The sequence below is a fragment of the Marmota monax genome, unplaced genomic scaffold (assembly GCF_021218885.2).
Source record: "Marmota monax isolate L192 unplaced genomic scaffold, Marmota_monax_Labrador192_F-V1.1 WCK01_AAM20220418_F8-fsc00084, whole genome shotgun sequence".
Taxonomy (NCBI): domain Eukaryota; kingdom Metazoa; phylum Chordata; class Mammalia; order Rodentia; family Sciuridae; genus Marmota; species Marmota monax.
Genome location: NW_026694575.1, coordinates 2,833,502 through 2,852,368, shown reverse-complemented (window position 1 = coordinate 2,852,368; position 18,867 = coordinate 2,833,502). Strand labels below are relative to the sequence as shown.

The window sequence follows — 18,867 nt, the reverse complement described above, 5'->3', positions numbered from 1 at the left end:
AGTTCTTGCTTTTTCTCTCTTGCAATGTTTCCAATTATTCATTTGTGTTAGAAAATTCAACATTAAACTAGCTTCTAATTCCTTAAGAGTTATGCCTTGGGCTGGGGGTGTGGTTCAGTGGTAGAGCACTTGCCCAGTATGGTAAAGCACTTGCCCAGCATGCAGGAGGCCCCTGATTCAATCTATGCCATGTTCACCTTGGTCTTCCTGGCATCTAGCACATAGTGCATCAGATTATATAAAATTAATAACGTCAATTGGAAAAAAAGCACAATATTTTACCAGGAATATGCTCCTACTATATCTTACCAGGCAAATACCCATTCAGTTTCTTTCTCTCTTGATACATGCACATACATATATTTTTTACATGCATTATGTGTGTATAATCTCATATACATTCATGTAAATGTACACATAAATACAAATGCATGTTCTTCATACAACACTTCTAACTAAATTTGCCAATGACTTTTCTAACTGTTCTACATTGTAAGCTCTATAAACTATATTACTGGCTAATTTTTCATTTAAAACATGGATTGAAAACTATTAGCCATAATACTACATATCAGCTACAGCTGGACATTTAAAAACTTCAAATAACTTTCTTTCTAATGGACTAATTTTTAATCTAGTGATAAAAGAGCATTTTTAAAGTACTACGAAGACAATACCACTTTGTGCCCTTTAGCCTGCAACGTCAATTATATTATATAGCGTATATTTTATCACTTACATTACATTATACATTTAGAAATAGACACATCTAGTGAATTTTAATTAGGTGCCTCGAAATACTACCAGTTGTTAACATTTACATTTGTCTATTAGGGATGATGTAAGAGAAGAGCAAACTCTTAGATCAGACAGTCTTACACGTAGCCATAAGATTTTGCAGATATCCCTGTCACAAGTAAACAAATAGTAAAGAAAACCCAATTCTGATTCTGTGAATATATCTAATAGATACAGAGGTCTCCATGCCTAGAACTTTCAGTGAGTCAAATCCTAAAAATAAATAATTTATCAAGGATTGCCTGGCATGCTGCCAGTGATAGAATTGGGATCAGACAAGTGTTGGAGAAAAACTAACTGGGCTATGAGCACCAACAAACCACTTGTGTATTTAACACCAGAGGAATATGCAAATCAGAAACCTAATCTACCCCACAAGATACTTTTGCTTGATCCACATGTCCTTTTAAAAGACCTATTAGGAGCAATTGTTAACTAGTTAATTAAACATGGTAGTTGGTCTGGTGAGAGAGGAAGGGAACAATGAAACCAGAATTCTGGTTATTTTTGTGTTCCTTAAACAGCTTGGTAAGATAACAGCCCATCAACAGCTATTGGAAACCATTTGTAACTGGACAGATAGCTCCCTGCCCCCAAGTTGGAATTTAACCAGTCAATTTTAGCAAATAGTTTGAAAACCTAGACTCTTTACCTAATTAGACCTCCTGAATAATAATCCACAGGTTTGGATTTTTCTGCTCAAATATGCTCTTCCAGATCGTTAGTGGAGGGGCCACCGATTAGAGAAATGATTCACATCAGGTAGCTGGAGTGAAGGCAGAAAGGCAGTAAGAAATCTCAATAATCCCTATGCTAGAAATTCAAACCCTGGATAAGCAGGACTCCACTCCATATGCAATTAGGATTCTGTTCAGTTAAGAGAAATTTGTAATCCATTCAGCTTCAAGCCTGTAGAGTCACATTTTTCAAAAACTTGTATTTCATCCCCCAATGGCTTTAAAAGTTCTCCTTATCAGATTGTCTCCAATTACAGAAATCCTCCCCAAGTACAAGGCTGCAGAACTATATTAAACCTGCAGGATACTGTGGAGCTGGTTGTTTTACAGAGCCTATAGTACACATGATCTCGATGAATGATGTAATACTACTGAACCGACCCGCCACAATCTGATAATCTATTTGTTCAGGTCACAAGTGTTGTCTTACTTGGGGTGGGGAGTCATCTTTGAACAGAAGGTACATAATAGTAAGGAAAGGATGGTCTGGGTGCACTTACACTAACTTTTAGAGAACCCCTCCCACTTGCCCTTACACACACACACACACCACACACACACACACACACACACACACCACACCACACACGAAACAATGAAGGCTACTGTGGACTTAAGTACATCTCTGGCCTGTCAAGTAATGATAGAAGAAGTAGGATAAATGCAGATCTGTGAGCAGGAAAAGGTATGATCACAACTGTCCGACCAAAGTCAAGAGTGAAAAGGCAGCTCAGGTGCAAAGCTCAACTTCAGCATGTTTATCACAATGTAGTTGAAGCAAAGCAAATAAAACCTAGTGGTAATACCATTAGGTTAAAGGACACACCTCTGGTGAATATAAGGATGTGTATGTTACAGATTTGTCGGTGCTGATTTTTCCAGGGTTTTTAGAACCCTCTGAGAATACACAGAAGCAAAACAGTCAAATAAGGCAGGCTGAAGGAAACAGGAAAAAAAAAAAAAACAAAAAACTCCACCTACATTCAAGGTAGGAGACAATAATTTCTAAGCCTTTGGGATCTATTTTTTCCTTGCATTGTAATGCAGTCAAGTGCATGAGTGATGTCTTTTGTGTTTCATAATGTCAAGTGTGAATGTCATGGGCAGCCCCCCATCTCTGATGGTATTAAAATGGTGGGAAGATGAAAAGCTTGGAAAAGTAAATGGAACAAATCAAATTAAAGTGGTTGAAGGACAAGGAAAGTCACTCCTCTATATTTTGGTTCTGAGGTGATGGTGGTGACCCTGTCCAAGTGAACGGGCTGGTAAAACTTGCATTTGTGAGAAATAAAAAATTGTGACACTCCACTTCTTTAATTGCACTGATAATTATTTTTTTCTCCTCTTCATTGTGAAGAGTCTTGAATGCAAGGAAACATCGTATACGTTTACATATGAATTTCCATTATACACTCTGAGTCGCATCTCCATGGTGGAGCTTGTCAGTCAAAGAGTTCAAGGTGAGCTAGTCGAGGTTTAGAGAAAGTAACTGACAGCACCAGAAATTCAGAAAGGCAATTAATTCCAATAAATAAAGTCTATTCCTTTTCAGATAAATGAAAACTCTCAAATATCATAAAAATCCATCTTAATCAATGTCAGAACAGAGATAAACATAACACTAATTGAAGCCCAAATAGCCCAGATAGAACACCATATTTTCGGAACTACAGATCTCATCTTCAACAAATGGGGAAGGTTTTCCTCAAGAAAACATGATAACAAATGCATATACACAAAATCCCTCTCTAATGAGGCCATGACATCTACAGTACAGAGAAGAAATTGCAATAATTTTATAATAGAAAGGTGCTTCTCTAGCCATTCTCCTTCCCCTTCGTAATCTCTCTCAACTTCACTACCTACATCTAGGCTAATGCAACAGTTGATTCACTGGCCTCTAGCTCCAAGACTAAGCGTTCTCACTGTTTTCTCAACAACATTCCTAAAAGGTAGCACCACATCCTAATAGTTTCAATAGCTCTTTAAGGCTGCAATTCAATGGGAAGAAAGGTGCCCCCTAGACAGGTGTTTCAGAATCTCTTAATGTAACTGCCTAGCATGGCAGTAACTCACTAGTCCAATCAATCCCACTCTCATCTGGGTCTCAACTCATCTGCAAGCTGCCAGATCACCTCTCCAGGAGCTATCAAACACACTGATTTCCAGGCCTTCCATTGTTCCAGTATCAATCTTGGTTTTGGGCACTGCCTGCCACGTGTCCCTCTAATAGGCTTGACCAGGATCATTCCAGGTTTTCATCTTCCACTGCTAATTCAAATGATCCCCTCAACCTGCAGCAACCTTTTCTTCCCTGCTCTGATGAGGGAGGGAGGGAGGATCCTGCACATTTATTGCATTAGGCGCTCTCTTGATATCCCTGTCTTTAGAAGGTTGTCAGTGAGACAGGATAGACCTTCCTGTGTTAGTAGTACCATTGGCACATTCAACCCACGGTGCTTTGGGCATAGTCTGTTCTCGAGAGTTCCAATTTAAGAAGGAGACCTAGAAGCCAATAGCAAATAATACAGAACTTGAATATAAATTATCGCACCAAATTGTAAAGCTTTATTTTTTAAAGGCACACACACATAAACGAACAAACCACTGTGTCAAACACAAATAATCAATTTGAATCAGAGTAAAATCATCATCATCATCATCATCACCTGAAATCTCTTTACAACTGGGTGGACTTAACAGTACTAATCATAACACAGAAGTTGCTGACACTCATGCCTTCTAAACACAAGCTTTTTCATCTTAGAAAAGGGAAGATAGAAAAAAAGAAAAGAAAGGTGTTCAATCAAAACATCCTATGGAGTATTTCACACCTCAGGAACAAAAACTGACATAGAAGTGCTTCAATGCAAAAGAAAAATCCACAGGGCACAGAGCTAGGTATGCCTAAGGTAAGGAAAACCCAAAGCTCTCCAACAGAGGTCGAACCCCTGAACTCTCTGTAAGTGATTTTGCAACGCCTAACAGTCTCCTCACATTGAAAAAAAAAAAAAAATATATATATATATATATATATATACACACACACACACACACACACACACTTTGTTTCACAATTGAAATCAGTTAATTGATCATTTCCAAAAATAAATATTCCCATAGATAGAGGTCATTGGTTGCCTGAAATTGCATCAGTCCGTGTCTGGGTACTAGAATCCTGGGCTCCTTGGGGACGTCTTTGTCATTTTATCAGAGTGATTACCAGCAGAGTAGTTCCAGCGTGGGTCTCCTCAGCTTCTAGCACTTCTATTTGCTCTCTGCATTCCTGTTTTCTCCATCAAGCCTTGTGGATTTTGCTTTGGCAAATCTGGCACTTAATATCCAATGTTAATTACATTTCCTATTCTGAGGAAAATCCTATTGGGCTAATTTTTCAAAATCATATAATGAAAGAACTTCAGTGAAAAACCATGTAGGTTTTCGATTGTTTTTTACGGGTAGATCTATTAAGCACTTAATATTCAGTGGGAAAACAGTCTCAGAGCAATGAAATTCTATTACTTTAGAGGTTGCATGCTTTTAATTTCTTAATATTTCATTACATGTTGGCAACTGGTGCATATTTTTATAATGCGTTTGATCATTACTCTTCTCAGGGTATTCTATTTCAGTTCTTCCTCTGACATCATATTTGCATGTTAAAGGGTTTCAGCATTCAGGGATGAAATGCTCTGAATAGTAATGTGCAGTTAACTTGATTTTTTAAAAACGGAAAACAGCAAACAGGCATTATATATAGGGACTAAGGAGAACAATCTCATAATTTTAAAATCTAACTCAAGCTCTAATAGCTTCCTATAGAACATAATAAAAGGTAATGATTCAATCTAATTCATTAATTAGCAAATTATACAAAATGCTATCAGCAGAGTTTGGGGAGAAGGATCTTTTCCTTGCCTTTTGTAAGTCTACAGCATTTCTTTCTTTTCTTTTTTTTTTTTCCTGTAAAAAAATTATCTTTTCTTTGCTCTCCAGCAACATCTACTGGAAAAGTCAGAAAAATGCTATTTATATGAATCAGGTAGTTTGAGTGAGGATAGCTTTGATTACCATCTACCTACAAAGTACTGCTGAACCACCATCCAGTTTACAATGCAATGATTTCTGCTTACTTTAGTTCTATTTCATTCTCTAGGAGAAGGATGGTGGCTCAGTGATGCAAATTGCCACGCTACAACTTCAAAATTTATTGCTGCCTCACCTTGAGGAAGTAATTTGCAAAACTAAAAGTAAAAAGCATATGTGACAAAGACAATATATTTCTCCTGGCCCGTCTTCTCAACACTTACCACTCACTTAAGAAATAATTATCATTATCAGCACAGAATGACAGCCCTTGATAGTTAGGTACAGCTGAAGTCAGAGAAAAGACTCATGCAAGGAAGCCATGTAGAAAAAGACTGAATTTGAGAAAAGCTACTTCAAGATTCTGCAAAGTTCCTTAAGTTTAAAACAAAACAAAACAAAAACAACAAAAAAAACATAAAACACTACATGTGAGGTGATTCTTAAAATTCACTACACTACCACCAAAACGACCACATCAAATGTTCTATGGCAATTTCTTTTACCCTTGTCCACATCTTTCTCTGCTTTTTAAACCATGAAGAAAAATTAAGTTTCCCCGCACCTGTATTGGGGTATTCTCCAGAACTTCTTCCAGAGATTATCTCTGGATGAGGACATGTGCTTAGACACAGAGTCCACTTGGTCCCCACCCCTCCATATCCAGCAGTTCCCGATTCCCTCATAAAACTGGATTCACGGGCTGTGCCCACATGCCATCGGATGGTCTGGCAAACATCAGACATGCCGGAGCAAGGTATCTCAGAGCAAGTCCAGTTTGGAAATGCAACTAAAAAAAAATCTGATTACCAAACAAATATATAAAATATCCTCTAATGCCTGCTTGCTGAACTCAACAATTCCAGAGTAGAGCTGTTCTTTCTAGGATCAAACCTTGGGGAGGTACCGGTCACCTTTCTGAATCTCATTCCCGAGAAGCATTCTTCTAGCAGAATTCTGTACTTTTAATATTAAGACTTTCCCACCCCTCAGTATATCATGTAAAAATGAATTGAAGCATGACAGGTAACACCCTAGGTAAAATCCTGGTTGTCCTTAAATATGAAAGTTAGCCAATTAGAGTTTTATTTTTTCATTCTCAAATATCAACTCATTCACGCCAGCAATAAATTTTAGCAGCAGATGCAAGGAACACAAAATCCACAAAGACTGAGGTTAAAAACAAATAGCCAAAACTTTAATAAAACAACAGCAGCAACAAAAAATCCAGTGCTGAGAGATTCGAGTGTATAACATTTTGTGTTTGTTCAGTGTTAAAATAGATGTGAGCTTTTTAAGCTTCATCCCAATGCTCTTTAAAGGAGAAATGCTATCAAATATAATCCACAACTCCCCTTCACAGGGCACAAAACGGACATCTTCCTGAAAGCTACCTACAGTGGAGGGCCACATGCATTCTAGATTTAGGGTCCTCACGCAAAGTTCCGACTTCAGCCTGATAATTAGCCCCCTCCATTATTAAGCCGCTTCTAATCCACAAAGATTTAGCCAACAGCACCTCCAGAGTTAACTCCCTTTCAAACTGTCATAATTCAGTTATTCCAATTATTTACTGGATCCATTTCTAAAACATGCCTTAACCTGATGTTTAAACTTCATATTTCATTTGGGACAACACTTAATCTCCATTTATGAAACATCCACCTGACCCAGGTTAAGGAGATATAAAAGCGCCTCACCCACAAGAGCCAAGCCAAACAGACCCGAGAGCTCGACTTAAATAAACTCTACCCTTGCTTAAACCTCAGGTGAAAAATTATTATAACGCATCAGAAGTTCAGTTAGAAGAAAAATTTCAAATGCCAGCTGTCTCCCAGGGTTTAAGTCCCGGAGTTCAAAAGCAGTATCAATTGGATGATGATGATTATTATTTTTTTCTTCCGTTAGCTGTTTAGAATTTAACGTAATGCAAACTGCTCTTCGGATCAAAATCATCTTTCTCATCTCTCCCCTTAAATAAAAGGGAGGAGAAATCATTCAGTATAAACGCATTTACTATACAAATCTATTTTCAATTGAATTTGCTGCATGCTCTAATTCATCAAAATTAATACAGGTACTTTCTATGTTAAACAAAAGGAAGCCGACTGAAAATTCGGCTTCTGCTGCGGATGCCTTTCTCAATTACAAAACGGTAAAAACAGAGATTTAACTAAGCCGCTCGGTCAAACCCTCCGATGGGCGCTCTTACCTGCCTCAGCTGAAGGCTTCCTTCCCTTGTTAGCAGCGGGCAGCATCTCTAGCTGGCTCCAATCCTCACCACCGGTCTCAAATTACACCGCTAAGTCCACCCCCTCGCCTCTTTCCCCCCTTTTCTTTTCTTTCTGTTTTTTTTTTTTTCTTTCTCCCTTTCCTTTCTTCCTTTCCCCCCACCCCCCCAGCAAGAAAAATGCTTATTGAGAGTGATTAGTTTTTTGTTGTCCCTTTTAAGTCCCTCCTGCGGGAAGGAACAGGGGAGCAATGTGACGCCACCTTTTAATCTTTTGTAAGAGTGAAAAGGCAGAAAAGGAACGCTCGATCAAACTGAGCTGCACACATGACTTAAACTCGCAGGAGACGCTGCCGCTGCCCTGACGAAAGCACCGCCAGGCTTGAGTGTAAGAACAGAGAGGAGAGGAGAGTCGATGGAATGTGACAACGTATGTGCATCAAAGGCAGAGGAGAGAGAACAATGAGCGGGGGAAAGACAGCGAGGAGAGGTGGAGAGAGAGGGAGAGAGGGAGAGGGAGAGATGGAGAGGGAGCGACAGAACACGGAGGAGAGATAGAACGGGTTTCAGGCAAAGGATCCTCAGAATAAAGCCACAGTGCAGTGTCTGGCAGCTTCTGTTTTTATCTCAGCGAGCTTGATACACTGCCTCTCTCATTTAGAAACACATTCGTGTATCTTCCAGGTTTGAAAACTGAGATAATCGCAGTGTGTCTCTGGTTTTGTCTGATTGGCATTGAACTGTGCGGTTGTACCTGTGATTTTTTTTTTTTTTTTTAGGATGCATTTATGTGCAATTTATTTCGCATATTTATTTATGTAGGCAAAAATGAAAGCTGCTAATTTCTACGGCAATTTGCAATGTAGTTTTACTGGCAGATGGAACTCTACTTATCATAACTGCTGACAAACTGCCACGGGTAAACAAAAGAAGAAACAAATGCTTCGTCTTGATAATTGTCTTTAAAAAAAAAAAAGCCCACACCAAAATATTAGTACTTGCAAAAGCGATGCTTCCTGGTTCAAGTTTAAAAGGTGTTTCTTTCTATTAGTTTTTTGGTAATAATGGCCAAATAAAAGGGAAGGCATGATGTTTGAAGGAAAGGTGGTGGGAAAGAGGTTATTAGGAAAGTGAAAACCTAAATTCTTCCTGGGTTCCCTCCAAATGTGCCAACCGGACTTGCTTTCTGGAGTCCTGGAACAGAGTTTTTGAGTCACCATTGCCCCTGACTTTTACTGCATCTTCCTGCCTTCCTGTAGCATTTTAAAGTAGGTTCCATTTTTTAAAACAAAGTCCAAAAGAAATGATTTCCCAATTCAAATTGTTTCAAATGCCGTCTCGCCAGCTTTGTTCCATTTCTGCTGCTCTCCTGCCACATGGGGGCCGGGATTACACAGTTAAATTCCCTAAGTGACCTCTTTTATAAGGATGTAAATTGCTGATTCCAAGGTCAAGTATTTGGTAGAAGTTATTGGTGACAAATGACTGTTGCTTTCCATGTTAACCTGAGCTAAACCAGTAGTGAGCCAGCAGGAAGAGGAGACAGCCGACCTTTTAAAGGACCGTTTCTTTAAAAAATTGTAATTCTAAAATGAGAAAGGAAATTCTTTGTGCCCTACTTATAACGATTATTATTTTGGAAAAACTGAAAAAACCAAAAAACAAAAACCCACTCCCAAATACTAGATCATTTTATTTCAGCCATGTTATATACATAGAACAATATATGCATAGACCTTCATAGTCTTGTATTTTGGCATTCTGGGAGAGCCACCAGATAGGGAATGAGAGCTGGTCCACCCTCTCTCTACCCTGATTGCAACATTGTATCCCAAGAGGGAGTGCTTAATCCTATTAAACTCCAAGTGCCACCCTTTCCATGGTTTATCAATAGGAAGATATCTTTTGTGCTTGGGCCCTAAGGAAGAAGTTCACGAGCCCCGATATGCTCTGGATGAAACTTTGCTTATCATGAAGGCCACTCAGAGAATAGAGAACACTCCAGGGTTGAACAGAAGGCAGCTGGGCAGGGAACAGAGAATACTCAGATGCAGACTGGAAGGGAAGTTGCAAGATCTAGAGAGCTGGGAGACACAGTGCCTGGTCAATGTAGAACTCTCTACAAAACGTTTCACAGAGTATATTGGAAACAGCTTCCTTTAAGACATTATTGATAACAGGCTCTATAGTTAAAATTAACTTTATACAAGGGAATAAGTGGCCTGAAGAATTTTCTGGCAATAAAAATAAAGACCCAGTTATGAGGATGCTACCATTTCAGTACTATAAAAGCAGAGGAGGGGGCCTGGGGCTTATCGAACTGGATCAGTGAAACATCCTCAATGAGAAATAAAAAGGAAATCAAGACCAGACAAAAAGAAAGATATTTTTAAAGCTATAAATGGCCACCAGTGTTGTTGCTTATTTTTATCACTTTCTCAGTGAGAAGGAGGTACCTTGAATGGACATCATTTGTAGTTTGACACCTATAATTTATTCTCAAGATATCTTGAACTGGGGGGGGTATTTTTCTGGGTGCCAATGGTGGCCCAAACCATGTGAATATTTCTTACTGGAATGTGACTTTAGCACCCTTCCTTTCTCTGCAGGACAGCTTTATATTCATATGCTTCTGCTGTGGAATACAGCACAGTAGCTACATTCCTGGTCTCTGGAACCAGGCAAGATGCGACTGAATCCCAGCTTCACCAACTGCTTGCAAGGTGACCTTGACATAGTTCTTTTACCTCTATGTGGCTGTTTCCTCATCTTAGAATGTCATTCTGCCTGTCTCACAGCTGTCATGAGGAATAGCTGCAACTTGTGTTGCTATAGGTTTTACTCCTGCACGCATGTAGCAAGTGCTTTGTACATGTTAACGGCTACTGTCAGGAAATCCACTCTACCCCTTTTTAATTCTTTTTTTCCAATGGGTAACAAACAACATTTCGTCACCTCAAACCAAATGACCCACAGAGACTTCTCTCTCCTCTGACCTTCTTCATAAGCTCCACTGATTCCAGCTACCCTCTGGTTCTCTTTGCTTGGACAACATGCCTCAAACTCTGTAAGCGCTACAACCAAATGTGTGACTCTGCCCTGCCACAAGCTTTCTCTCCAAACACCCTCATGGATGTAAATGCAAACGTCTTGGTATCACTCAGGGCTCCTTTCTTTCTTTTGAATCATTCAGTTATCAGTAACTATCACATACCACTCCCATAACTCTTAAAGATCTTGCTGTTTCATTTCCAGATCCCCAACCCTCTGGCTGGATCTCTGCACTATGGCAGCATCCATTCATAAGGCACTTCTCTTTGCTTTTATTTTATTTTATATGTGTTGAGCACATGCAGGGTAGGAGTGTCACCCCTTTTGGGGATGTTCCTAAGGATCCTGCTAGGGACTACACCAGATTGTATCATCACCTCCTTCTCCCTCTCAAGAGAACCCTGGGGCTCCCAGGAAGGAGAGGGTGTTTCTCTAGGTGTGACCTTGAATCCTACCTAATATACAAAGCAGCTAATCTTTGGAAAGTGAGTAAGTACTATTAGTGCCTCGTTAGTTGCCACACCTCTCCCTGCTGTCATGACACAGCTTATTGAAAATAACCGTCCTAAGACATTTTCTTTTCTTCTCCAATTCATCCTTTGCAAGCCAGAATAGCCTTCTTAAAATGCCACTCTGAATGACATCCATTCCCAATAGTTATTGATTGGTCAATTGAAAGTCTGTTTTATTTCATTATCTTATGTATCGGCCTAAAAAATCATCAAAGGCTCACAGTTCCTTGGAGAATAAAATGCAGATTTTTTCCCTCACATTGAGTCGCCTCTGTGGTTTGACACCCACCCATCTCTGTAGCTGTCATCTATTCTATGGCTACTAGACAAGTGTTGTCTGTACCCCCACCTGATCCCTGTGCCATGCCCCCAGAGCTGCTCTGGTTAGAAGACCTCATTCCCTTCATCACAACAGATTTGACTTCAATTTCTTTATCTAAGACCAGAACAAGTTACAAGTCCTCCAGAAAGATGTCCTTGACCTTCCTGCTTTACAGCAGTGAAATTGCTTTAATCACAGTAGCTATCCAAGTGCCCTAGGAAAGGTGACGTACATCATCATTAGGAGCTTGGCTTTGGAGTTGGCCTGAGGTCCAAATCCTGACCTGAAATTGACTTCCTAATTGTGGAACACTGGTCAGATTCTTTCCTCCCTAAACCCTATTCTCCTCATCTGCAAACCATTGTGAGGGTCTCATTAGCTGATAAATGTAAAGCAATTAGCACAAATTTTAGTTTACACCTAGCACCTATACAGTAAAGAGTAGTTACAAGTGCTTCTTTATTGAACAGACCCATTACTGCCTCAATTTCTAACCACCAAGACAAACCGCCAAATGGCTATTACAAAATAACCAACAGAACAAATTTACAGAGATCACACAAGCAGCAAGTGGCACAGCCTGAATGCAAGCCTTGCTCTGCCTATCTTCGAGGGCTTTTTCTTTATCAACACCAATCACATAGGCCTAAGCCTTGGTCACATTAGGTATTGTCATTATTTGGGTTTTTAATAATAAGCCAAATGAGAACAATATTCATGTTTTAAACATCTCTGCATCTTTATATCTTCCATAAATCTTTAAGAAAAGCAGCTTGCTTACTCGGTAAATGTTTGTTGACTGCTTGCTCATCTGCACTACTGAGGATTAAAGTTTTTAACCACATTTAAATTCAGTGACACTGTTTTTTGAGGAAATGGTTTCATCATTTCTATGAACACCATCATAATTATACAAAATAATATAAAAGACAAACATTACATATGAATGAGCCATGAAGATAGAAACAAATGGAGTTCTCAGCAACTACAACAACAAAAATGTAGGAAAGTGATTCTCATCGATTTGATTCCTCATACTTGGATTTAAACTCTGCTTGAAGTTGAGCCCCTCAGGCCACCCATTCCATGCATGGGAAGAGGAGGTTATTAGCTAGAAATCATCCTTTCAATATTATACAGAGAGGCAGAAATAACCAATACCCACAGTGTCCAGTCACCTTTAATTCTTTTTCTTCAATAAATGCAATAATTATGTTCTCATTTATTTTTTCCTGGCTAAGACTATATAATACTAAAAAAAACCCTGGAGAAACATAAAAATATTCTGTCCTTCAATATGTTTTTCTGTATATACAGTTATGAAAAATATTGCTAAATTTTTAACAAGTTGAATAAGTACTTTTAATGCACATGCACACTCCCCACACATACACACACACACACATCTGTGGACTCTACCCATTGGTGCACCAGCAAAAAGCAATAAATGAAGAGAAATGCCCTGTGCTTCCCACTTGGGAAAACCAACAGTATCAGGCACTTATCTTGTACCAGTCTTGCCACATTTACATAGACTTCACAGAGTTGGGATGCTTTTGTGTTGTATAGGTCACTGCTGTGTTCCCAGTACCCAGACCAGTGCAACACACAGTGGGTGCTCAATATATATATGTTAGCCAAGTGAATAGGTGAGTGGAACTCACAGCCATTGTGCCCAGACAGTCTATTTCTTGTAAGTCACCCTGCTTCCTCCACGGGTTCTCCTTTGACGTAGAATTTGCTTCGTAAAACGTCTGCTGCCTTTTGCTGAATATAATGTTGCCTCCTCCTCATTAAATCCTTTCTAAAAGTATATTAGCTCATGACAAATTCTCTTTTCTAAAATTTCCAAGCACTCATTGCCTGGGACATTTCATTACATATAATTTTCCAATTAGTCGTGTCCTGCCTTTGGACATCCTGTACTATTGGTGAACTGCTATGCTACTAATATTACTAGGTTTCTTATACTAGATTCTATCTTATATAGATCTTTTTTTTTAACAAAGATTTTCGGTTCCTTGAAGGTTACACAAGTCTTTGTTTTTGCATAATACATATTGCTTAGTACTTACTCTTGTACTTAGTGGGATTTCAAAACCATGTTGATTTGGTATTTATTAATGAACATATTACAATACAGTCCCTACCATTTAAAACACTGCTGTTAGAATGCAGCTGAAAAATGGCCAACGTGTGTACCATGATTTCTGTAGCTTGTTCTCCCTTGAAGTAGTATGAAAGTTTGTGCATTTACTTACTTCAGAGTGTGTGTGTGTGTGTGTGTGTGTTTATTTCTTGGGCACATTCTTTGCATCAACGGGTGTTCAGGTTCACTCATCTCAAGCTCATCTCATCAGACTGAGACTCTCTTCGTAGAAAGAATTACAAGTGCCTTCTGGGAGAACCTAGTTTTTCCCTGATCATTTAAACACTAGTTGGAAGTTAACTGGCATTGACCCATTGTGGGGGAGGAGATTCACAATCCCATAGGGTCTCCTTCTGTGGGGTCATTTCAGGACCAATTATGTATTCATGTTTTCTGGGAGGTTTGTTTTTCCTCAGGGTGAGTATGGTTGGAAAAACTTCATTGTGAGGAGAGATTCTCTACCTTCACAGCACTTCTGCCTGGATTCAACAAAGGCTCATGCTACTAGAATCTTCTATAAATTACCCACTTGTCAAAATGAAAGAAACAAACATTCTCCAACATACAAAAGAATGAACATAACCTTCCAAGTTCCCAAAATGTCCTTAATGTTCTTATTTATGAAGATAATCCATGTCCATTTTTATATTTGCTTCCAAAATTTCGATGAGTATATAACATGATTAAAGGTTTGTGATATAGATGGTTTTCTGAAACTAGTTTATTGAATATTGTAATTATATCAGGTCTTATTTAGCCAATTAAAACAAATTATTTTGCCTATAAAATTGCTAACATTAATTATCATGTTCTGGCATTTTGGTTTTTGTCGGCTGAACAGAAGTTGCTCCTGTCTGTGTTCCATTCCATTCCTGTTTTGCATAGTGATTTGAACAACCCCTTAAGTGAAAATCAAAGTAGCAGCCTCCTAATCATAAAGTAAAAATGGAAGGCAAATCGAGAGAGAACCTCAAATCCCTGCTTCCCATGGTGGACCGAATAGAGTTGGCCTCAATGAAACCACAAGTCAGAATTTACGTTCCTGTCCATTGAGCTGAATACGGGCTTTGGTGGACTATTTGGTTCTTGTTACTGATGTTTTTCAATACGAAACACTTGAAAGCATCCAACCAGAAGTTGCACAATGATCACAGCCTTGAATGTATTCATCAGAAAAACGCACTCACTGCTACAGGTTTTATTTTTACAGTAACTAGTGTGCTGTGCTGCTTGCCAGCTTCTTCAATACTCTTACCCATGACAATCACAAAAGCAATTCACAACCTGACTTATCAGATAGTTCTGTTTTACAATAATCTGGTTGCTATTTGTAAAATCCAGGATAAAACAGTGCAATTTCTGATGTTGAATATCTGAAAAGCTCGAGAAGCTGCTAGGGAGAGATATGCACTAAAATATGTAATGCGGTGGAATTACAACAAACAGACATTCTGGAGGGTGTACACTCTGGTGCATCTCTGAGTATGTGACATTTCACGGAGCTACTTTCGAGATTTCCAAATAAAATCTGCATTTTGACAGTCCCCTTCCACTTGATTTTTCCCTAGACCCAAATTTACCTCTTTTATTAAAAAATAAATAAAAGGTAAAGCTTTCTTAAAAAGAATGATTGATTGAAAATAATCACCACTGAATAACTGTTTCCAGAACAAAATGAAAGCAAGGATCTCAATTAAATAATGTATTTCATGAGCTGGCTCCTAAATCTCTAGCTGCACTATGAAAGCAGTAGCATCTTTCTGATGAGATTTTAACTAACACAAAACTAGTGATTTTTAACAGCAACAAATCCCCTATAAAAAGGGGCTTACAACAAAAAGTAAACAACTTTTCTAGTAATTGTACTGTGCAGATGTCAAGGAATAGTGGCATATACACTCTCTGAAGGAGCCAGACACTGGGGAACTCTTTGGGTGTTTGCATGTCCATGTATTAGCATGTAAAAGAAATGGGAATAGCATGCCACTGAGAGGCAGTATAGTGTAATAGAAAAAGTTGCATTTCAATCCCAGACTTGCCACCACCTACGTGGTGACATCTATACATGACACTGGCCAAACTCCTGTAACCACTATCCATCCGCTCAACTTGTCCATCCGCTCAATGGGACTGATCTCTCCCAGTTTATGATAATAAAATTAAGAAAAAGCATTAGCATAATTACATAGGCAGAGCCCCTTTATCCTTTCTTTGAGAAGTTAGATCCCTCCAAAGCTAAAACCACTCCAAGGAAAGAGGAAGTTGTGTTCTGGAAGCTAAATACTCTTCTGGAGGCTGCTGGGGCATCAATTAATACAGTGATGTAATAAACCACTCAATAATCCAGCATTGGCTGAAAGAATTAATGCTATTCACCTCTGTGGCTGTCAGTGTAATACCATACACTCAGAGGATGCTCAATAAATATTAGCTGATGATGATATTGACAGGGTACCATGTACAGTCACAGCACTAAGTGAATTACTAAGTTTACAATGGTTCAGAAAACTCATTGAATAATTATGGGCAATAAAAGAAACCTATCCCTGACCTCATTTACTTTATTATGATATCATCTCATGCATAATAAGAACATCACCAATTGCTGGGAGCTTAATAGCTTGTCCTCATGACTTGGGAGAATAAACCAAAGGTCATCCTTCAAAATAAATTCAGAACTTGGGTGCTCCTTAAAACTTTCTCTGTCATCTCTCTGGTACTGTCCATCATCGTTTCTCTTCTGGATCATTACAGAGCCTCCCAGTTCCTCTTCAACATTTCCACTTTCAGCACCTGGTAGTTATGCTGACTCCCCAATGCAGCCTACCACCCTGTATCCATCCCCTGATATATATTCCTCTCTCACATGGACTGTATGGCCTTGTAAATTGCTTTGGTTAATGGACATAAGCAATCGTGGTACCAGCAAAGGCATGGTAAGCTTTTGAGCACTGCAGCTTGCCCTACTTGACTGGGACACTACCACGAAAGTCAAAACCCCACTTGGAGGGAGAAGCTCAGCCCCTGGGAGTCCAGCCCCAATAGTTGGATGGAACTGAAGAAATGAGTATAGGCAACTCAGCCAAAGGACTGCCCAGTGAACATACCAAATTTGAGAAATAATAAACTCTTCATTTCAATCCACCAAATTTGTAGTTTGTTATCTAGCAATAGATAACTGATATTACCTCCCAGTGGTCTCAATTCTGCAATGAGAGTAACCTTTTGATAAGGCAAGTCTTTGCTTAAATCCATTTGAGTTCCTCAGCTCAGAGGACAAAAGTCTTTCCAATGTTCTGAAGACTTGACATATTCTGCCCTCCCCTCCATGTAGTGGACCTCCACTCCTCCCTCCTGAAAGTTTTTCCCTCAACCTCAGCCACACAAGCCCCTGCCTAGAACACATTCTTGTGAACATTGCTTACCCTCACACCCCATTTGGGTGTTTCCTTTAACATTTATTTTTATTTTTTACAGTGACCCCTACCCCAACCACCCAATTAAAAACTGTACCCCTCACTTAAATTCCCTATCTATCTTCTTTCTCCATTGTATCTAATAGGTCTCAATCACTATGTAGTTTATTTGATTGAGTCCATGTCTGATTTCATTTATCAGAACGCAAGCTCCAAGGGGCATGGTTCGCTGTTGGATGTCCACACCTAGAACCATGGTTGGAATACAGAACAGAACTAATAAGTGCCAAATTACAAATGTACCCTTCTGGCGTAAGGTTCCCAGAGCTACAGATTGGGTTCATCTTTTAATGATGTTGCTGAAAGCAAGCAGAGTCTTCAAGGGTACTCAGCTGGTACCACTTACAGAGCTGTGTGCCACATCACCTGAAAGAACACGGCAGTAGCCTTGTGATCAAAGAGAACATGAAGAAGATTCTTTGGGCAGGATTTTCTCAGGGGGTCTTTTTAGCAGGTGCTGATATATACCATAGAAAGCAAACAAAGGGGACTCCACACCAGAAGAGCCACCTTGGAGAGACTCAGGAGGAACCCTGGGAAGGAAAGGAGACTCTCCAAGCCTGCTCCCACCAAAAAAAAAAAAAAAAAAGCAAATGATCCCCAGGAGAAATGTGCCCCTGAAGGGTAAATCTGATCTTTTTGGGTTGGCAAAGGTTGTGATGTGTTCATACCTTTTTCAGAAAAAGCCTGAAAAAAAAAAAAATCTGAGGCTTTGTCTTTTCATGCTGATATCAGGGTTGCAAATGCATGGCAAGCCAACATTGTTACAGTCCCTAGGCACATGCCCAAGGGCACGATTCATTGGCATTTACGCTCCACCGACATGTATATTACAAGGCTTGCCACCATTTCCTTAAAAAGCAGGCACCTGATTTGACTGATCACAAAGTTGGCGAAGCACCAGTCACAGGCTTCTATTTGAATCCTTCACTTTGTAAGCTCTTCACGGGAGAAAAAGTCCATCTTACAAAGGCTCAGCCGGGCTAGCAGTGCTGCCTCCAGCTTGCAGCGCAGGTGTGCGGCCAATAATTTACCTTAGTTAGTGCAGAACAGACGTGACCCGGGATGACTTAACTTCACCTCACTGACTCAATCTTTGTGCAAATCTCTTCTGAAACTATCCATTTTCCTCCCAGCCCACACCTCATTTTCCCTTTTGCTCTGCAATTATTTATTATCTGGGACCGTAATTGTATTGTTTATAGCAGCCATGCAAACTCTATTGTTAGGAGGGAAAAAAAATGCCTCTTTAGCCCAACTAGATTCTTCTGTGTGGGAAATAAAGGATGTTGGTCTCTTAGAGCTCTTAATATACAGCTCTCTATGTTCAATTTTCCTAAAAATGAAAATTGCCAAGAAGCAAAGTGTGCAGGAGATGTATGGTTGGATGCTATTGCGGGCTCGCGTTCCTGCTGATGGATGGCCCCCCCTGAGTGACTGGGAGCCCTTGCTAACACTGCCATGGCTTGTGCTTCCAGAGATGTTGGCAAGCGCCAGCCTTCCCCA

The 18,867-nt window shown here is 39.5% G+C and overlaps 1 protein-coding gene across 11 annotated transcripts in view; it reads right to left on the bottom strand.

Moving 5' to 3' along the window:
- The window catches only part of Tenm2 (teneurin transmembrane protein 2), a 1,244,871-nt gene that overhangs the window by 623,033 nt on the left and 602,971 nt on the right, over positions 1 to 18,867 (bottom strand). Inside the window, exon 1 of one of the 11 annotated variants that reach the window (XM_058571819.1) lies at positions 7,834 to 7,929. The exons of the other annotated variants lie outside the window; for them this stretch is intronic. Coding sequence (XP_058427802.1) covers positions 7,834 to 7,879 — 46 coding nt within the window. The 5' untranslated portion in view covers positions 7,880 to 7,929. Of the gene's footprint in view, positions 1 to 7,833; positions 7,930 to 18,867 lie in introns of those variants that run through there. 11 annotated transcript variants of the gene reach the window in all.